Source organism: Athene noctua, chromosome Z (genome assembly GCF_965140245.1).
Source record: "Athene noctua chromosome Z, bAthNoc1.hap1.1, whole genome shotgun sequence".
NCBI classification, from domain to species: domain Eukaryota; kingdom Metazoa; phylum Chordata; class Aves; order Strigiformes; family Strigidae; genus Athene; species Athene noctua.
In genome coordinates this window covers 59,685,105-59,704,726 of record NC_134077.1, presented here as the reverse complement: position 1 = coordinate 59,704,726, position 19,622 = coordinate 59,685,105, and the positions used below count along the sequence as shown (strand labels likewise).

Here is a 19,622-nt window from a genome sequence, read left to right as displayed (position 1 = left end):
CAGACCTAAAGTTTATGCAGCCCTTGAACTTGTGTTTTAGCACCACCAATGTCATACAGCAAGGCATCTCACAGCTTATTTATAACTTGCATGGTGAACCATTACTTTTTATTTGTTCCTCTTGATCTTGTATTGAGTAGAGGAACTCAGTAGGTTTAAACTAGGAGAAATATTATGCATTATATTGAAGAAAGCACTATCGCAGTCACATTATATATCATGTAGTTCTCCAAGGTGTGGAGTAGCTAAGATTCATTCCTTTTCAGTGAAAAGATAAAAAGAAATAATCAAATCCCTGACCAAAAGAAAGGAAAAAAATAGAGTCTAATATTTTCCAAGAAACAGCAAAACTATGTAAACTTCCACCTACAATATCTGTAATATCCAAATATTGTACAATCCACTATTTGAAAGAATGTTATAGCCCACTAAAGTTGCATTTCTTAAAACGCACATCTTTAGATGAAAGGTATAACAATAGTGATGCAGGATGGGGAAAAAAAGTCACAGAATGAAAGCAGGAGGAAGCTGTAATAAACAGGAACATGAGAAGTGAGGAAAAGGAAATAATTTCTGAGTTAGGCTAAAATGAATCCTAGGCTGAAAGTGAATAAGAAAGTTACTGTATGGGAGGTAATTGGGATGGTCATGAGCAGCTAGTCTAAGGAATGGTTAGAATTTCCTAGAAAAAGGAAGGGAAGTCAGGCATTCATAGATATGAAAACACAGAGAATTTAAAGGAATTATTGACATTAATTGCAATGCTTGGAGCAAGTCACAGCAGATAAGGCCTGAGGATAGAACAAGTAAATTGATCAAGATAACAAGTAATCTTCTAAGAAATGAGACCTTTTTAACAATACACAAGGTTTAGAGAGAAAAGTAAGAACTCAGAGGAAGCATGGTAGTGAAGGTGATTCATGCAATCCAAGAGTGAAAGAGGGAAACAGAAAGGAAAAAAAGAGGGTAAAGCATGTGTTAAGTGAATGAATGGTGTGGAAAGTAAACCAATGATTACCAGCATGTTTGAAAAAGTTGAAACTTTTCACCCAGGGTAGTATCTCTACAGCCTGACTAAGCAGATTTCAGGCTGTCCTGACGTGAGAAGAGGATAAATACTGTCATTTTCCAATGAAGTTATCACAACCCGTTTCTAGTTTATTAATTTAAAAAAAAAAAAAAAAAAAAAAAAAAAAAAAGGCAGTAATGCAATAGTACTTAAATATGAGAATATATTTAAAGCATTTCCATTTGGGAGAAAGATTTTTTGCTTTGCTAGAAGCCAGACAACTCCAGAGCTCCATTTAAAATCTGTTTAAATTAGGCAAATCTGATAAATTAACACGTGAAATAACTAGAGACAAATTCTTTGTGAGTTAATGGAGAAAGGAAGTTTACTAGAGTAGACTTTAGGGTCCAAACCAGAAAATTAACGTGGAAATTTGAAAAAAAAAAAAAAAAAAAAAAAAGGCACAAAAATTTGCTATGTGAAGATAACACTGAAAAGGTATATTCCACATCAAAGTGAACAAACCCTATTTAAGTATTTTCTTTTTTTTCATGAGAGTTAAAGACATTCTCTAAGGCAGGCAAACATTGTAACCACGAATGTTGAGGTTAGAATGTGGTGTTCACAGAACTTTCAAATATACCATTCTGTGTTGGGCTGTCTTGAAGCAGGAGAGCTGAAGGATGCATTCAAAAGGGAGTAACTGAGATAATAACCTTAGATATCATGGTGTTAGAGCAATTGGAATGGGTGCCCTTCATTCATACGACAGAGTGAATGGCTGAAACTTGTTCAAGTCCACACAACTCTTTGCATCTCACTAAGACATAATTATTGAGAGAATAAAATTCTCTTTTATCCAGAAATTAATTGGACTTTTCTGAACATGTGAAACTCTTGTTCAAACCATATATCCAAACACAAAAATCATCAGTGATAATTATAGCATGCTCTTTAATTCAGAAAGTATCTTACATATAACTAATGTGTGAAAAGATTCGTTTCCTAATATGTCCTATATCATCCATCAGTTAAAAGCAACAAAACCATTGCCAGATGGTTTAGATGATTACTGATACATGAATTAGCTGAGCTCAGTGTGTTTTTCAAACCTCTGTGTAGTCTCAATGAAAGCAATAAGATCATTTATCTTTATTTCTATGGTATAGATCCATTGTACATATATCAGAAGATCAGCATATAAAAACAAGTGTTAATTTAGTCCCAGTTTGTCCTGTGATATGATTCATAAGAAAAGGTAGGACTTAATGAAGAGAGGAGTTTCTTGTGTCTTATAAAACTATTTGCCAGTACCAGAGATATGTTTCACATTGAGTAATCAGAACATATGCCCATATATGCACTAGCAGCTCCCACCCTGGAAAGAAAAGTCCTGACTATTAAATTATTTGTTTTGAAAGTCACAAACACAAATTTGCCAAAGGACACTGCTGTAGTAAAATTTAGCCTTTAAAACTGTGGTGCTATCTCAAAAAAAAACCCAACAAGCTTTTGCTTGGTTCTACCCACAGTGTATTTTTTCCAGATCAATCAGTTTTGTCCTACCTTCATATTTCTTGAAAAATATGTGAAGGATTTTGTATCACCATAGTCATCCCTTATCTCTGTGATCTACAAAGCAGGTATTAATTACAGGAATTATAATGTACTCTGAACATATTAAAGCGTAACCTAAGGTGACTTGTTTTTTAGTGAATGCTTTCCAACTCTGGAAATTATTCTCACCAACTCTCCAGTGAGAAGGGCTTAGTTTGTTACCAGAGCTAACAAGTCTGTCTTTACCTTCAGAGCTGCCTTCAAGCAGGTGAAGAACTTCACTTAAAATCTGGGAACCTGACTGCTGAGGGAAAGCAATTTTACAGGTAAGATGAGGAGACCTTAAACTGTGTTTCCCAGCAAGAAATTCATAGTGTCTGGCTAAGCAGATTCCTTCAGCAGCATTTGTTACATCGAGGTCTCAGCTCGGTGAAAAGGCAGTTGCTTTTGGTCTTAAGTAGTGTCATTTTCTCTTTGCAATGAATTCTTTCATCCAATCATATTCCTGTATGCAAATATACCATAGCTGGTACAGATAAAAAGCACAAATAAAGCTAAGAGCTCAGTCAGGACAAAAATCACTGTGCTTCCCTTATACCCCATTTCACCTGTGTTTCAGGAACGTCCTCAAACTCCTCAACTGAAAATATGAAGAAGCAAGGTTCAGACAGCAAGTCTGCTCCAGTTTTGCCAGCGCTGCCAGAACCACTCAAAGATCTGAAAATTAAGTACACCAAGGTTAGTAGCATCTGTTTTCTTATTTTTTCTCATTCTTTCAGCTCAGACAGTAAGATGTGCTCATTTTAACATTACATGAACCATGGAAGCAACTGTAAATCAGTGCTTAAAATGTTTATTCTGACCTGTTTCTGATATTATACAAATTAACAATTAACGTTTAGTGCTTCTTTTAATCTAAGTATTTAAGGAAGTGTGCAAGTGTGATAGAATCATTTCATATTTCATTTGGGGTGGATGCTGGTTTTCTACTGAAACAAGCTTTCTGCAGTGATAAGTTTCTCAAAAAATATAAATGGAGCGAAGAAGGAAAGGTTTCTATTATCATATTTTTCAGAACAGTGAGAACACATGAAAATGTTCGCGTACTGCACCATATTACAATCAGATTTCAATAATTCAAATAAGTTTATGTGGAAAGGGTTCTGTGAAAAAGAAACTAAAATAAAATTCATTCCACTCACATATTTTTCTTGGAGATAATAAATTTGTTTTTCAGCTTAAACAAGTAACTATCAATAAAACAGATAAAGTCCACCATCATTACTCACTATTACCATGAAGTCTTCAAAATAACAAACTCTTTTTATATGCAGTTAGAAATACACAGATAAAGAAGTTCTGAATCCAGACCTGTGTTCCCAGCTAGGAAAGATCCTTTGCCTGTTTTATATCATAGTACACAGATATCTGCAAGAACTTTGAACAAACTGTGGGCAGAAAATATTGAAACTCTGCCCTCTGAAACATTCAGGTAGAACAATTGATCAGAAAGGACCTATTCCCTTTGGAGACTGCTTGATTGCTGTTAATTCCTTTTATCATTACCATACCAATGGAAATAAATTTTATTTTCTAGGACCAATACTTATTTTATTTTCCCAAAGGAAGGTGTTCAGCAATTATCTAGATTAGTCCTTTTGAGTTCTCTTCTATCGTATTCTTTCATGGAAAAAAACTAAGCAGATTTCAATGCATGCCTTTCTTGAATAAATCACGCAGGACCTTACTTTGTAAATATTTAACAGGCTATGAAAGCTATGTAGTTCTGCCATGTGATAGCTCTTTACTGCTCTTCCTGTCTCAAAAAAAAAAAAAAAAAAAAAAAGCTCACTTCAGAGAAGATACTTTAGTACCTAGGTCACAGTGATGTTCTAGAAACTACAGTTGTTTTGTTTGGGTTTTTTTTTCTAAAAGAAATCAACTAATATGAGCAAAATGCTAGCTCAGAAACCTAATGTAACTGAATATGCAAGATGTAAACTTCTGTAAACATTTTTATCCTTCTAAAATATTTAGTTAGCAAAAAACTATTCCATTAATACAAAAAGCAACCCCAAGGCAGCCAGCATGTCAGAAATGTCTATCGTGTGCAATTAAGGAGAGTGTCACATAGCAAATGCATGTTTCTTTTGCTTTGACAGTGGATACCATTTCCTTAAAAATTGCCTGTAATATGTAACTGTGTAACAATGCACTTGTTTGCAAAAGTGTTTACCTGCAAGTGATCAAATGCAACACACCCTTGCAGAGGCTTGATTTTTGCAATGTTTTCCTCCTCTCTTCAAATATCACACAGGGTTGTCTGAAAGCCAGAAGAATGTACTGAGGGACAGGGAGATAGGATAATAGAAATGTCATTAACACCCAGCAGTCATCCTACAATTTAATAAAGCCTTTCCATTCTTGTGTTCTTATCCATCATGTTCCTCTCCTGTCCCATACAGGTTAGAATGTGGGATATGGGATTGTTTTGACGAGTTATGTTGGAGGGATCAAGATGAGGAAGCATTAATTACTGCTGATGTATTAACCTTTCTGTCTGAAGCATCTTGGACATCAGCAGATCCCTCAGCTCTCGAAACTCAATTTTCTCTTTTTCTATCACGGCATAATATCAATAACCATCACACAAGGATCTGAAGATCTGCAGGAGGTGTTCCAAAGACTTTTCTCTTTAGTTAACACTATTTTATTTTCTATGAGAGGGACAATTTGGGGCCTTTTACAGACATCATCTAATTAAGTATTTCCATATGTCTATGGATCTATAGATTGGTATAGCCACATGTCAGACAATGCCTTTCACATACAGTATAAAATTAACCAGTCTTCAGGGAATTTGAATTTCAAGAATTAAATTGAATTCATTTTAAGCAGTTAAATTGGCTTGGATGTTGAACCACGGACTGATGTTTAATTTGTTTCATATCTGAATCACCTTTAAAGATATTCCAATGAGCCGAATGAGTGTTGGTAGCTGGCTAAAAATATGCTAGTAAATATTTTACTTAGTCAACACTGAGGAATAAGACAACTATTGTTTGACAAATTATTTCTGTTATAGTGCTTTCACAAACACTAAGTCCTGTGGTGTTCCTTTAATTGGAAAACCTCAGACTAGTTAATTATTAGGTTGTCAAATTACATGATGGGTAGAAAACAGCTGCACATTCTTTTACTAAACTGTATGTGGAATATCAGAAAGTGTAGGAGGGTAAGCCATTCTGAGTATCCAGCTAACTATCACATGGGTTGCAATCACTAGCTTCACAAAAAAAGGTAAGGGATAAAACAAAAAAAAAATTAATTAGAGTATCTGGGGAAAGGTAATTAGTTATAAAGGTACTATAGAAACATAGTCTTTTTAAGATCAGCTGACTTTGTAGATACAAAGCCACTAACTGAAAAACAGTTTAAATAAATAATTAATAGAAATATTATGTTCTCTGATTGCAGCAGTAAAATGCCGTTCCAGCATCAATAATAACATACAATTTCAAGGAGAAAAAAAATATTTCATGAAATATTAGCCAAATATGAACTCCTTGTAAGGAAAAACCCAGGGGAAAAAGAGATTCCACAGCAGGTATTCGTTATTGAAATATTTGTTTAAAGCTTACAGTTTCAGTCTTCAGTATTTCCTTAAATAATTTCATGTATTTTAACTGTATTGCTTAAAGAGTAGAGTGAGACTCCATGACATATTTTGGAACTGGCAAATCAGAATTTATAGCACTTGAAATGAACCTCCTCTTGGGCCACAAATCTGTTTCAGGTTTAGATGTAACTGTAAGATACACTGCCATATCAAACTCTAGAATATCTGAATAAGTCTCATAATTTATAAGAGTAGGTATGAATAGGGGTTAACAATTTTTCAGCACTGTGCATCACCTCACCTAAGTGATGCTGAATTGTCTCCAGCATGCAGGAGCCCAGACACAGGCCTGGTGCCTCTTCACAGTTCTTGACCTCTAAAACAACACTGGTGGTATCATTCCCTGGTTTACTGTCTGCACTAGAAATCTTATGATCAGTCAGCTGAACAACTGTTGAAATTTGGTCACTTTTAGCTCTGCAAAAAACCCAGTTGGGATCATTTGAAGAGCATTGTCAAAAAAACTTTATCATATCAAGACCTGTAGGCTATCTGAGGGCAGATTTATGGTGGAAAGAGGTTATGCTTTTTCTTGTACCATAAGTTTGGCAGAGTTTCTGATATCTAAAGAGAAGATAGCTTAGACATTTCATTTCATATTTATTAAGCTACTTCTAATAGCTAAATTTGAGATAGTCCACATTTTAGATAGTTCTATTACTTTTCTTGACTACATCTCTGTAGTATGGATTATAGTTTATAACAATAAGAAGTAATTACATAAAAAATCTTCCCCAAATAAGTTTATAGACAGATGTTGAATATGGGATCATGTAAAGGATCTCTACAACATCAGAAATGAAGTGTTTTCTTCTCTAAACCACACTTTTAAGTCACTTCTACAGAAACACTGAGGCCTGAAATTTGGTACAGACTTTGCACAAAATGGAACCCACAAAAAGGGTATCCTTATTCTAAGAAAGATGCAACAAGATGTTATGTTTCATAAGGTAATGACACCTAATGTAGAGGCCCTAAAATCTATTTCAGCAGAGCTATGGTGTGGTCCATCTGAGAGAAAACTGTCCAGAGTCAAATACTTTCTTTCCTCACGCAGTACAGACACAAATATGGCACCCCCCATCTAGCAGATACTTGATAAAATGAACTCATGGTCCTTTCAAAATACTGAAGGACTGAAAGGAAAAAACAACACTGGGATGATTAAAAAAAAAAAAAAAAAAAAAAGCAAAGAGGAGGTCTTGGCTCCCCACTTTCTGTTAGGTCATTTAAGTGACCTACTCCACTATCTGAACAATGACAGAAATACTGTAGTCTTGCAGGTAACTTCAACTCCAAAAGGTGAATGGCATTAAATTATCTGAACTGAAATCAATCATTTCAGAGAATCAAGATTTTACTGTACTGGGAAATAAAACCAGTCAGAGGATTTTTGACTGCAGTAGCCTGTTAGGCTCTATTTTAAATACTAAACTTAGGTAGTGTACAGTTGCATCTACAAGAAATGTGTATTTCCAGGTCTAGTACAGAGAAGTCTGAAAGTCATTAATTCTTTGGGTTGTTTATATAAAAAACATCTTCTCTCCTAAAAATACCAGTGAAATCACAGTTACAAAATACCTGCAACAACATTTCTAAATCCTTACAAAATAAATTTTCATCTCTAAACCTCATGTACCATAGTCAGTCATCACAGACAACACACTGCACAGCACATGCCACAGAAGGGTAGGTCTTTTGCATTTATGTCTGACAAACCAAAACAAAAAGATCTAAACTGTCAGTGTAGTTCTGACTGACAGGCAAGACACTGTAACCCTACTGCAAGATGATCCCAAATGTTTTTTCTTCAGCAGGGCAAGGGAGTATCCAGAGGTTGCTGTTGGCTGGTTCTTCAATGTTGCCTGGATTTAGAGATCCATGTCCTGCTAGTTTGCAGCATATATTCCACAGCATTAAATGAACATGGCAGCATGCACATTTATGAGTGCAGCTGCCTGAAATGTGTGTAACACGACCTAGATGGAGAGTTTTGACTTTTTCCTTCTCTTTCCTGTCTTTCATACGTATGTATGCAAGAGTGCTGTCTAGCTTATGAAAGACATCTGGATAGTTTGATTTATACAGCCCTGATACAATGCTGTGTATATATTGAATGTAGTGAAGTTATGTTTTAAATGGGAATGATATTAGAAACATTAATAAGAAAGATATTCTAAGCTAATATTATGGGTGATATTGGTTGGTGCAATAAATGTAGTATTTAAACAAATACTTCAAAAACTTCCAAAAATGGTATGTTTTGCTATTATTCCTTTCACAGACAGATGTGAATTTGGCATACTGTAACATCATAGCAGTGTTATGTTAATATTTACCTTTTACTTTGTCTCTTTTCTTGGCAATGTAGCTGGTTACTAAAGATGGCTTTTTTTTCATGTTAACCCTTTAACTGCTGTCTTTGCTCTTTCACAACAGTCAGAATTTTTTGTGGCTATTCCTATAATTAACTTTCAGACATATCTGAAATTTCCAGGGACTACATTATTTATTTCTCTGACAGATTTTGTTAAATCAGGAGTTTGCTGGTCAGTCTTGATGATCAGAGGAAGAAATTACATTCTACATATGGTGCCCACATAGAAACAAGCTGAAACATAGAGGAATATATTAATAGAATATTGCTACCATATCCATTTAGAGATAATAGTTTTACTGTTCTTCATAGTTATTACCCAATTATCGACCAGTTATTAACAACCACTCAGAAAGTCAATGTAAGTAATTTCAATACTATGCAAAAAATCTTTTCCCCGAGAGCTGTCACATTTTTATAACATATGTGGTTGTGGTGGTAGGGTTAAAATTTGTGTGACAAACAACTTTTATCCTAAAGTTTTGGTGTCTTAACTTTGTCCTGCCCTGAGTCATCCATCATTTGATTTGATTTCACTGCCCCAATGTATTTTCTGGTTTTCTATTTAAATGTTGCTGCTACTCTGAACAGCAACAGTGGGACGTTTATCCTAATGGAGAGGAAACAAGAATTGCATCTTTTCTGCTAGTTGATCTCATGGCACAGCTCCAATGACTAAAAGTGGGGCAAGATGCCATGACCCTAAAGATAGACACAGTTAGAGAACAAAATACTGGGTACAATCAGTCAAAGCCTGCCATGGTCTCAGTGATGAGCATGATCAAGATCTCAAATGCATGCAAGCAAGGTAGTGGCACTGGGACAGAGCAAGAAAGGACGGCACCAGCCTATCAGCAGCAGGAAGGTGGGTTCAGGCACTGGATGGGTGGCTTAGGGTGGCAAGCCCATTTCAGCACTGAACCAGACCCAGAGATCACGGACAGTTTTAGAGGATGAAAGATACTTGTTAATATTGGGCTGTATGCATTGCATGGTCACTTTAAAGAACAACCTGCACAACACTTGGTAGCAACTTAGCCTACTTTTTTGAACATCTGTGCCCTGTATAAGATCTTTCCAATGAGGTTTTCCTTTCTGTTTCAAGACAAAGGTACAGAGTCAGAAATAAAATGTTAACCCACCACAACAATTTTGCCAGCATTGGATCAGAGATGGCAGGCTCTAGATTAGGGTGTATCTGGTGCACCTATGGGTAACAGAGTACCTCAAATTTTATGCAAAGGTCCTAAGTCTTCACTCTGGTTGTCCTCTAAATTTTCACAGCTGTAAAATACCATGTAACTTTTCAATAATTACACTAAAGAGTATTTTTAGTAGATTGTTTTATTCTATCAGCAATTGCTGAATTAATTAATTTTGTATCATCTTTAATGTAACAGAATACAAAATTCAGAAATATTACAGTTATTTTAGTAACAGTATAAAGTACATCTTTTAAAAAACAGTTTCTTTTTTAAGAATAATGTGTATGGTGCCATAGTTTCCCTACACTATTTAAAAATACTGATTTTTCGGGAACAATTACATTGGTTTCCTTGTTTGTTTGTTTAAATAGAAAAGCAGAATAATTTATACAGATTTCATCAATGGTCTTATTAGTATTCAGTAATGAAAAGAACTAGAGAGACACAGAACTGATCACTCCTGAAACCTTCTTTGTACATAGTTTTAAGGGATGTATAGCACAACTGAAATTAGGACATGAGACTTTGAAAAAGAAAGGAAGTGTCATACCAAACAGACAACAAAATTAATAGCAAAAATATAGCAGACGTGGCTGGAATTTTGTGCTGTCTTTGGAGAAAATGTTCTTGTATGACACTGACATAATTTAGAATTTATAAGGATTTCAAACATTTAATTATTCATTCAGCTGTAACAGTACCTTTGCCAATTACTTACTCCCATACAAAAGGGCCTAGGTTTGACTATCTGGGGTTATTATACCACAAAAGGTTATGGATCATAAAAGTTCAATATGGGAAACAACAATGCCCACATTGTTTGTTAAGGTCTTGTTCTAAGTGCACCAGCAATGTCGCAATCAAGAGTTAATGGTATTTGTTCCAGCCATGCAAAGGAAATTCAGTACACAATGTGCTTTCAGACAGTACAAAAGTTTGATCTTTGAGTAAGGACACAGTTCCTAACATTTGTTAAATGAACTTTGGGTATCAATTTCATTGCTGCTGGGTAAGCTGTTATGATTAGCTTTGGTGTAGGCCAGCTGCTGTGCAATTGTTTTTCTTTTGTTCTTCTTAATTGCTAGCTATACTTTGTCAATCTATGAAAATCTTGAAAGATATTAAATAAAAAGACAGGATATTCTAGCAAGATTGAGAAAAGCAAATTTTTAGCTTATTTTCTTGGTTTCAGTATTAGACTTTTCCCAGTCCCTGTCAGGCAATAGTCAGGATAAAACAGATAAATGAGCAGCACATGCTGACTTGGTTTTCCTGGTGTCTGGATGTTCCACATAAAGGCAACAGATTAGTAAAAGAGGTTAGATAGTGTTTGGAAGGATGGAAAATCAAGAGTGGTGGTTTCTGCTGAGGGAAATCAGTGTAGAAACATAACAGAGATTCTCAGAGTTGGAAATAAGTATAAAAATCTATCAAAATGGACACAAGTAATACTAATTTGCCGTAATACTCCTTGCAGTTCAAACAATACTGGCAGTAGTAGTCAGAATAAGAGAAGTATGTTCGCATTTTATGCCTAAAGTCTGAATGGGAGGCAGGGAAGTGTGATCAATGTCAGGGTGACAAAAGATTTGGTAGATGTGACCATTAAATTGGAGGTGATCAGCGTACTGATAGAAATTACTGAATAACTAATGAATAATGGTTGGGATCACCTTAAATAGACAATAGTCATATTGATTATAAAGCAATATGATGGCTAAAATAGTTACTCAAGGATGATCTCATCAAAACATGAAGTCATACAAGGCAAGTACCTTCCCCATTCAAAAGCAGGAACTGTAGCATGAGCTAAAGATCAGAACCACAGAGGTTTTAATTCCTGGTGTTTTGCATAGAAACTTTCAGGTAGGGAGTGGAGAGAAAAGAATCCCCCATGTACATGACCATCAGCTGTAATTCTCCTGAACAATACACTGCCAGCACCCGCATTTCTGGTATGTTTGTATAATTATATTCATGTGTTGAGAGCAGGATTATGGCAATAGGGCACAACCCCACTTCAGGCACCCATAGTATAACTCCTGAAAAATAACAACATTGTGATATGAAAATGCTCAGATTGAGATCCTGCAAATAGTCTTTCCAAAGGAGGAGTAGAAACTAGCTTTGAAAACTATGATCAAAAATACCACTCTTTCCCATGTGTTTTCATCTAAGACCTATTGAGTCATATAAGGTTATATGTCTAGCGGAGGACCACAGTCATCTTCTGCCCATAAGCCACCCTTGAAATTCCTGTCATTGTCAGCTCTTGGATATTTCACTTTGGGCAGTGTAAATATTTTGGTATGTGCTGGTTCAGACAAAGAGCAATTAAAGAAATAGATGTTTGTGATTTCACTGGTAAAGTAATTAAACCTTTTCTCAAGGCAACTATAAACAAGAGAGGGTTTTTCTCCCAGTATGTGCTGCTAAGTGTGTTTTTGAGAGTGTCTCTGTGAAATCCACCACCAGCAAGGACAGTCTAGGCTTTCTCTAAGGCTATTAACGGTGTACGTCTGGTGATACATCAGTCATTTCCTCTTGATTTGTGACTCCTATTTTTATATACTGGAGAAAAGTCTCGTTTTTCTGTAAAATATTAAAAACATTAGGTTTCTAATTTTAAATCTTGATTAGGATCACATTTAATGAAGCACCAATCCACAAAGCCAAAGGATTTGGTGAAAAATAAGAGAGCCCTTCCCTAATCTCTAATTATTTTACTCCTTTAAAATGAAATTAGAGAAGTATGCTTGCTTAATTTTTACTCTGCTTAAGTGTTTTTTTCTTTGTTTCATTCACTTGGCTATGGTAGGGTATTTTTAGTCTTGACTTTAATTTCAGGAAAACATACTATTGGTATTTTAGTTTTGACTTTCTTTTTTGGCAGGAGAGAATGAAGACAAACCAAATCAAAGCAAACTTAAATAAAATATTGTTCTCCAAGATACTATATGTACTGTATACTAAACCCAAGGAATGGATTTGTCAGGGCATGTACGTAACAGAAAGACCCTCATCATTACCAACCCTGTGAACATAGGAAACCCAGGTAGTTTTAGGTAGGTCATTCAGGGCTGAACCTACCTTGTACATCACAGACTTCAGTTTGAGAGAAGAAGGACCCCTTTCTAACAGTATCTTTCTATTATATGAAACAAAACAGAAGTATCATGTAGAGAGAAAATGTTCATCTCTCCTAAGGAAGTTAATTTAAAAAAATCTGTTCCTGGTTAAGTGCATCTATGATTACCCATCTCTGCAGAATAGTTTAAAAACATCTATTTCATTTTTATTTCAGGTACCTATCATTAAGGCAGCTCTCAGCTATGCAAGATAGGTTTATTCTTTAAAACAGGTACAGATAACAGCTATATATATGTTACTAATGTTGTTGCACTTTCTTCCTCTGCAGATATTTATAAACAATGAGTGGCATGATTCAGTCAGTGGTAAAAAATTTGAAGTCTTTAACCCTGCAAATGAAGAGAAAATCTGTGAGGTTGAAGAAGGTGACAAGGTAGGGTTTCTTTCTTGCGCTAAACCCTAGCTTTAAACTCAATTCTGTGTCTTAAAAGTAGGAAGGCAGGCATCTATCTGTGTTGGTGTAAAATACCACCTCAGAGATGTACCTACTTCATCCCATATACCTTTTTTGGCAAATATAATTCTTAGCTTTTTTACTAAGCCTTAATATGGTTTGTAAACAGACACTAAAAAACTGTTTTACTCTCAGGATCTTGCTCATATAAGGAAAGTTCTGAAGAGATATTTTTTGATATTTTTTTCATTAATATTATTGATTCTTTTTGTTCTCTTTAATCAGTGACATTTAATAATTTAATTGGAGTGTTTTCATGGATCTACCTTACATCGGGATGTAATCTGTTCATTATACATTTATACAAGGCTTTTCAATACAGATAACATGAAGTGGACAAATACTGATATTTTCACACACATACTCTGTGAAGATGATCATTACCATCAGCATTTTTATCTAGGAATATGTCTTCTCAGTACTGCCCACTTCAAATATTTGATTTTGTGAAAATGCATTGGAACATAGTCCTAAAGAAGACTCTGAAGCTGAAGGTAGCCTGTCAAACAGATAGTAATTCCACCAAAACTTGTTTTGTTGCAGCATGTTGAATTGATGAATTTAAGCAGAGGACTAGTAAAAAGACTGTTGACACATATAAACAAACATTAGTTTTTTATATTTGAGGTTTCTTGGTGGAAAATTACATATAGATGCCATGTAATCAAAGATATAATGAAAATCAAACCCTCAGATAAGCAGCTATTGGTGTTATATTATCTATTTTTCTGTTGAAGAAGATTTGCCTAGTGCTATACCATAAGTTGAAATGTAATTTATCAAGTAGGGGGGGTAGTTTTTTCAAATAGAGCAGACAAGATTGCTTAAACATTTTTAAAACCAATGAACAAAGAACAAAAAATTTATAAAGTCTGAAAAAATAAGTATGAGAAGTGAATGTTGCATTTCCAATTCGCAGGTATACAAAAGGTGATGACTGTGACTGAAAAGAAAATTGTTTTTTATAATTACTGTTTTGGTTCTTGCAAATGTCTATTTAGTTTTCTAGTCTTTCTCCTTCAAAGTCAAATTTTTACATCCAGAAGTGAGAAAATTTTCTCACATTTCTCACAAAATAACATCTGATGTTCATTTTAGCCAAGAATTGTCCATATCTAGAATGATTTCTATAACAAGTGCGTTTTAAACTTAGCAGCAAAATGTCCACAAAACACCTTTTTATCCTTGAGAACTACTGTAAAACATATAAGCCATTTTTCTTATAAATTCACCAGAAGTTTACTGCCAATATAAAACACACGACCTGTTTCAGAATATTTTAATTTACTGTACAAAGATCCACTCTGAAATTAAATGCTCTTGTGAGAAATACATAGGAATGCAGTTCATTCAACATGTTGTGCTCACTAAATCTTAGGTACTCTGTTCTGTAATTTCATAATGAATTTCCTAATAAACTTTGGCTAATTTGCTATCTGTCTAGCACAAGTAAATGTGATGACACATTATTGAGAAGGTCATGGTGAAGACACATTTTAATCTTGTTAGACAAGGATGCCTGAGAAAGTCTGCATGAATCTGGCTTTTGATAACTTCATATATCTGAGTATGAGCTTTTCAAATGCCTTGATTTTGGTTTTCTTTATTCCCAGTTACCTGTATATAGTGCTTGAGTCACTAAAATTATCTCATGCTCTTTTTGTCCTCATCCAAGGAATTTCATAAGCACGCTGTTAATTTTTGAATAATATCCCACTAGAACCATAATGCTTTTGATATAAAATGCTAATTCTACCTCTTCTCTGCTCAGTGTTTAAAAACCAAATTACATTGCAAATCAGGTTGGTCTGATATTTGATCATCCTCAAATTAAATTACTCCTGCCCTGCAACTATTCACTTACCATTCAGAATTTTTGTAGCTTTCATTCCTTACAAGCAATCTAACAACTCATCAAAAAAAAGAGATAATATTGTTCAACACACAAATTTGCTTTCTCTCCAATAATTTTGCAAACTAATGTGTAATGACAACCACTATTAACTAAATTGCTAAGTGAAATGTACAAATGTAGTAAATTACACAGTCATTGTGAGCTTAATATTCTAGAGCCTAGTCTTTAGATAATGAACCAAGAGATTTTAGGAATTTAATTTGTGTGTACAATAGGGTTGACAAAGGGCTGTACACTGCCTTGCAGTGGTATTTAAAAAAAAAATCAAAAAACAAACAAAAAAAAAACCAAAAAAAAAAAACAAGAGGAGATTACAAAGCACAGTCACATATTTGGGTGGGAACTGTTTTCCTTTCAGTTTGATGGCTCTTTCAAACTACATTCACTAATCCTAAAGGCCCCTAGTAATAATAAAGCAGCTCAACAAATGATCAGGGGGATGAAAAGTAAGTGTACTTCTGTAAAAAGTCTAACAAGCTCTGAAAGGAGCTATCAGTCTATATACTCATGACATAGATTTATGCACCAAATTAAATTTCATACAGTTGAATAACAGCTTTTTTTCTTACTTTTCATTCACAGCCTTATCTTATCTTTATATAATTTTTCTTGGTTTTAATTATTTTTGTACTTGTAGTAGAAAGAACACATAGTGCTGTATTTAGTTTTAATTTATATCATTCACACAATTACAGCTTATGGTTTCCCCTTACTCTTTTCCAGTAAAGGCCAAGGCATACCCCCAAGTCATATTGCAAAACTGTAGAATATTTATGAAAGAGTGAGAAAAAAAAAAAAAAATAGAATTAATTAAATTTTCATTGAATTCAGTTTTCTTGGTCACAGATAAGTGATGAGGTATTTGATGACATTCTGAGATTCTGAAGAAAAACAATCCTTTTTAATCTGGTGGATATTAGGTACATGATGTAGGTGACTGATCAGTATTACCCTATAGTAATGACTGTGCTGTTTGTAGAGATCCTTCCTTTTTTTTTTCCCCAAATTTCTGGAAGGGCTTTGGGAGTTCTAAAACTCCTGCCTAGCAGGTCTGTGCTGGGCTTTCCAAGCCACTTACCCACCCCACTCTCGTCTTTTAAAAATGGCTAACAACATCAATTAAAGTTTCAAGATCTGGTTTACATTTAAAACAACTGACTTTGGTGTTGACTTAAGCAATTTTGCTGACTTAGGCAACCTTGATAGTGATTTCCCTGGAGGAGACTCTAGCAACCAGAAGTACAAAAAACAGTTTGAAAGAACTCCTTTAAACAATGTATGTAAATCACTCAGACAAATGTGCTATGTATAGATTCTTCCTTTTTTTTCTTGAAATTTGTGTTTAATTTCTAATAAAAAACTAATATAAACTTCCTTTTTGTGGTATTGTTTTTTCTGGGAAAACTTTTACAAGAATTGTGGAATATAGAAGAATTCCAAGTACTAGAAGCCTTTTCTCCAGAGATTTTTAGTGGGGTTTTTTAGATACTGGAACACCCTTGCACAGAAAATAATTTCGTATAATCTATTTTAGATTTTTTGTGCTATAGCAAAACCCACATGATAAATAATAAATTACACTATGAAAACCATTAATGGACTGACAAATTAGATTGCTTAATGCAAAGATAATGCTTTGATTTCAGAAAATTTAGGCTTAGCATTTTAAACCTGGTCAGTCAGTCAATTGTAAAAATTATTTTAAGCAGGAGTGTTCCTTTAAACTTTTAAAAACATATTGATTTTTCTTCCTCAATAATAAATTTGTGTTCATTTTATGAAACATTCTAAGGAACAGAATTTTCTAACCTGTTCTTCATCACACCACCAGATACTGCTAGATAAAGTTGAGTACTTAAATATTTAATTTACAGATTTGGGCACCTCTTTGTACGTAAAAGATTAAATTGCATCAGCAGTGTAATCGGTGGGTATATCCCCAATTATAGGCACTAGAAGGCAGAGGGTTAGAAATCTAAATTTCAAAAATAGAGTTCCTTAATATGTTTTTATTTTAGAAGCTTCAAGAATCTGTCTGTTTCTTACAAAACTTCACATTGCAGAAATGATATCAGATAATCTATGTATTTAGAATTACTGTACTAATTCTGATTAGATTGGGGTTGGTGTTTCTTATTTATCTTGCAAAACACTTTGCATGTTTAACAAACAGCAAGATTGATGACAATCAATTATTGATTATAAAATTTTGTCTGTTTTCCCCACAGGCAGATGTAGACAAAGCTGTTAAAGCTGCTAGAAGAGCTTTTGAACTTGGGTCACCCTGGCGTACAATGGATGCTTCAGAGCGAGGAAGGCTCTTGAATAAATTAGCTGACTTAGTTGAAAGAGATCGGCTGATTTTAGCTGTGAGTCTGATACATGAATAAAAAGACTGGGAAAAAAGCCTATATCCTGATTTTTAAAGAAAGATATGTGTAACATGCTAAATCCTTGGAAAGTCGGGCTGTCTCAGTACTTGTTTTTCATCTGTATTGCAAATGGACCTCATCAAACTGGCTTGCACTCTGGTCTATTAACACTCCACATTCACAGAGTACTTGAGTATTTGATTAGTTTTAAGATTATACTTAAGCCACCTACAATCAATGTAATTTCAGTTGTTGATTCTTAAGAACACTAACACAGACCACACACTTCACACCTGTCTAAACCAAAGCCTGAATCAAGGCCTACATTCAAAGCCTGGCTCAGTGCTTACAGATGATACAAGTCAGAACTGGGAGAAATTTTGAATTTCATCGCTATATATTTACTAGCACTGGTCCTTCAAGAACTCCAGCTTGCAACTGGCAATGAGTGAAAAACCTTAATCAGAAACAAAGGGAGAAATGAATTACTTATTAGTAGGAAGAACATGAGAGGGTGGGGAACGGTGTCCTTTATCAACTACTGTGTATTGGCCATTTTACCACTCTTAACAACAGGCACATAAGTTGTAGTACCACCACCCAAGGTTGTTCTCTAAGGAAGGAAAGAACATTTAAAATAGAAATGCATCACCAATTTGGTAAAGTACAGTACCTCTCTTATTTAAAATCCCACATGTGATGCTACCATTAAGTTGATTTCTTTGCTATTTCAAGCACCTTTTGGAATTAACATTTATGCAGGATATTTTTTTCCACTCTCCTGAAGAGAGAGAAAGAGTGCCAAAAAATTTAAGAGAGCAGGAGTAATATCCAACATTCAGGATTATCACTCAGACTGATGTAGTCATAATTTGAAGTATTTAGTCATCAGCTAGAAACCACACCATTTATAAACTCATAAAATTTAAACCTCCAAAATATGTAAAACCTGCAAAGAATCTATTGCCCGTTCTATTGTCCTCATGACCATAGTATAGGAAGACACTTGCATGTGTCCCAAACAGGTTTTTAGAAGAAAAATTAAAATTCAAAGGAACTGAGGTTATTTCCTTGAACTCCACAGTCTGCAACTGTCAAATTTACACTTTTCTTCAACCAAGTTCTTTCTCTAAATGCATCTTCTCACCTGGATAGGGACTGATAATCACCTAGTTTCTCAGGAGAAAACTTGGGTGGATAGAGCCTATGTCCTTAACAATGTTAGATTTACTGGAAGTGAGAGAGACAAAATTTTGAGAGTTAAATTTTTAATAGGAAAAGTATGTCCTCTTGTCAGTTAAATACTGGATAATCTGGCACTTGCTTCTTTATTGTACAGCCTATAAGGCACTACACACGAAAAGACAATGGATAAATTATCTTTTCTCCATAGGAAATCTGAAACATTAAATTAACTTTTGTTCCCACTTGCCATTTTCATAATACGAAAGTAATGTTTTCTCTGGGGCTCCTCCCAAGTTTTTATTTTACTGACTTTGTTTATATTTCCTACACCTTGCCCATACCATTGACTACTTTTCCCTTTTAGATAAGGTATGTTTTAATGAAGTACTTTTCAGACTGCAAAATGAAGAGAGATTTGATCCACTCACAGCTTATCCTAACTGCAGAACTAGTACTGTAGAATAACAAACAGCCTTGTAAACACGAGGTCAAAATTGATCCCCATAGATGATTGCAAAGGCATTCCTGTGTTTGTACATTTGCCCAGGATCAAAATTATTCCATTTCAGTGTTTCATATAATGATAAGATGCCTCTCCTGAATCTCCAGAAGCTCAACAGCCCTATAGATAAGCTACTGGAAGAATAAGTCAAAGCAGGGTACTGAAAAAGTCACTGAGAATTTTGCTTCTTAAGTTTCAGTCTGTTGTGGTGTCCAAA

General features: G+C 34.6%; 1 protein-coding gene across 4 annotated transcripts in view; it reads left to right on the top strand.

The window, feature by feature from the left end:
- The first annotated feature begins 2,746 nt into the window (after nt 1–2,746).
- Nucleotides 2,747–19,622, top strand: part of ALDH1A1 (aldehyde dehydrogenase 1 family member A1) — a 37,307-nt gene continuing 20,431 nt past the window's right edge. For 3 of the 4 annotated variants that reach the window (XM_074931657.1, XM_074931656.1, XM_074931654.1), the window contains exons 1-3: nt 3,099–3,304; nt 13,246–13,350; nt 17,575–17,715. In XM_074931657.1, the coding sequence (XP_074787758.1) occupies nt 3,215–3,304; nt 13,246–13,350; nt 17,575–17,715 (336 nt within the window). In that variant the 5' untranslated portion in view covers nt 3,099–3,214. Of the gene's footprint in view, nt 2,893–3,098; nt 3,305–13,245; nt 13,351–17,574; nt 17,716–19,622 lie in introns of those variants that run through there. The other variant, XM_074931655.1, reaches the window with a different exon arrangement.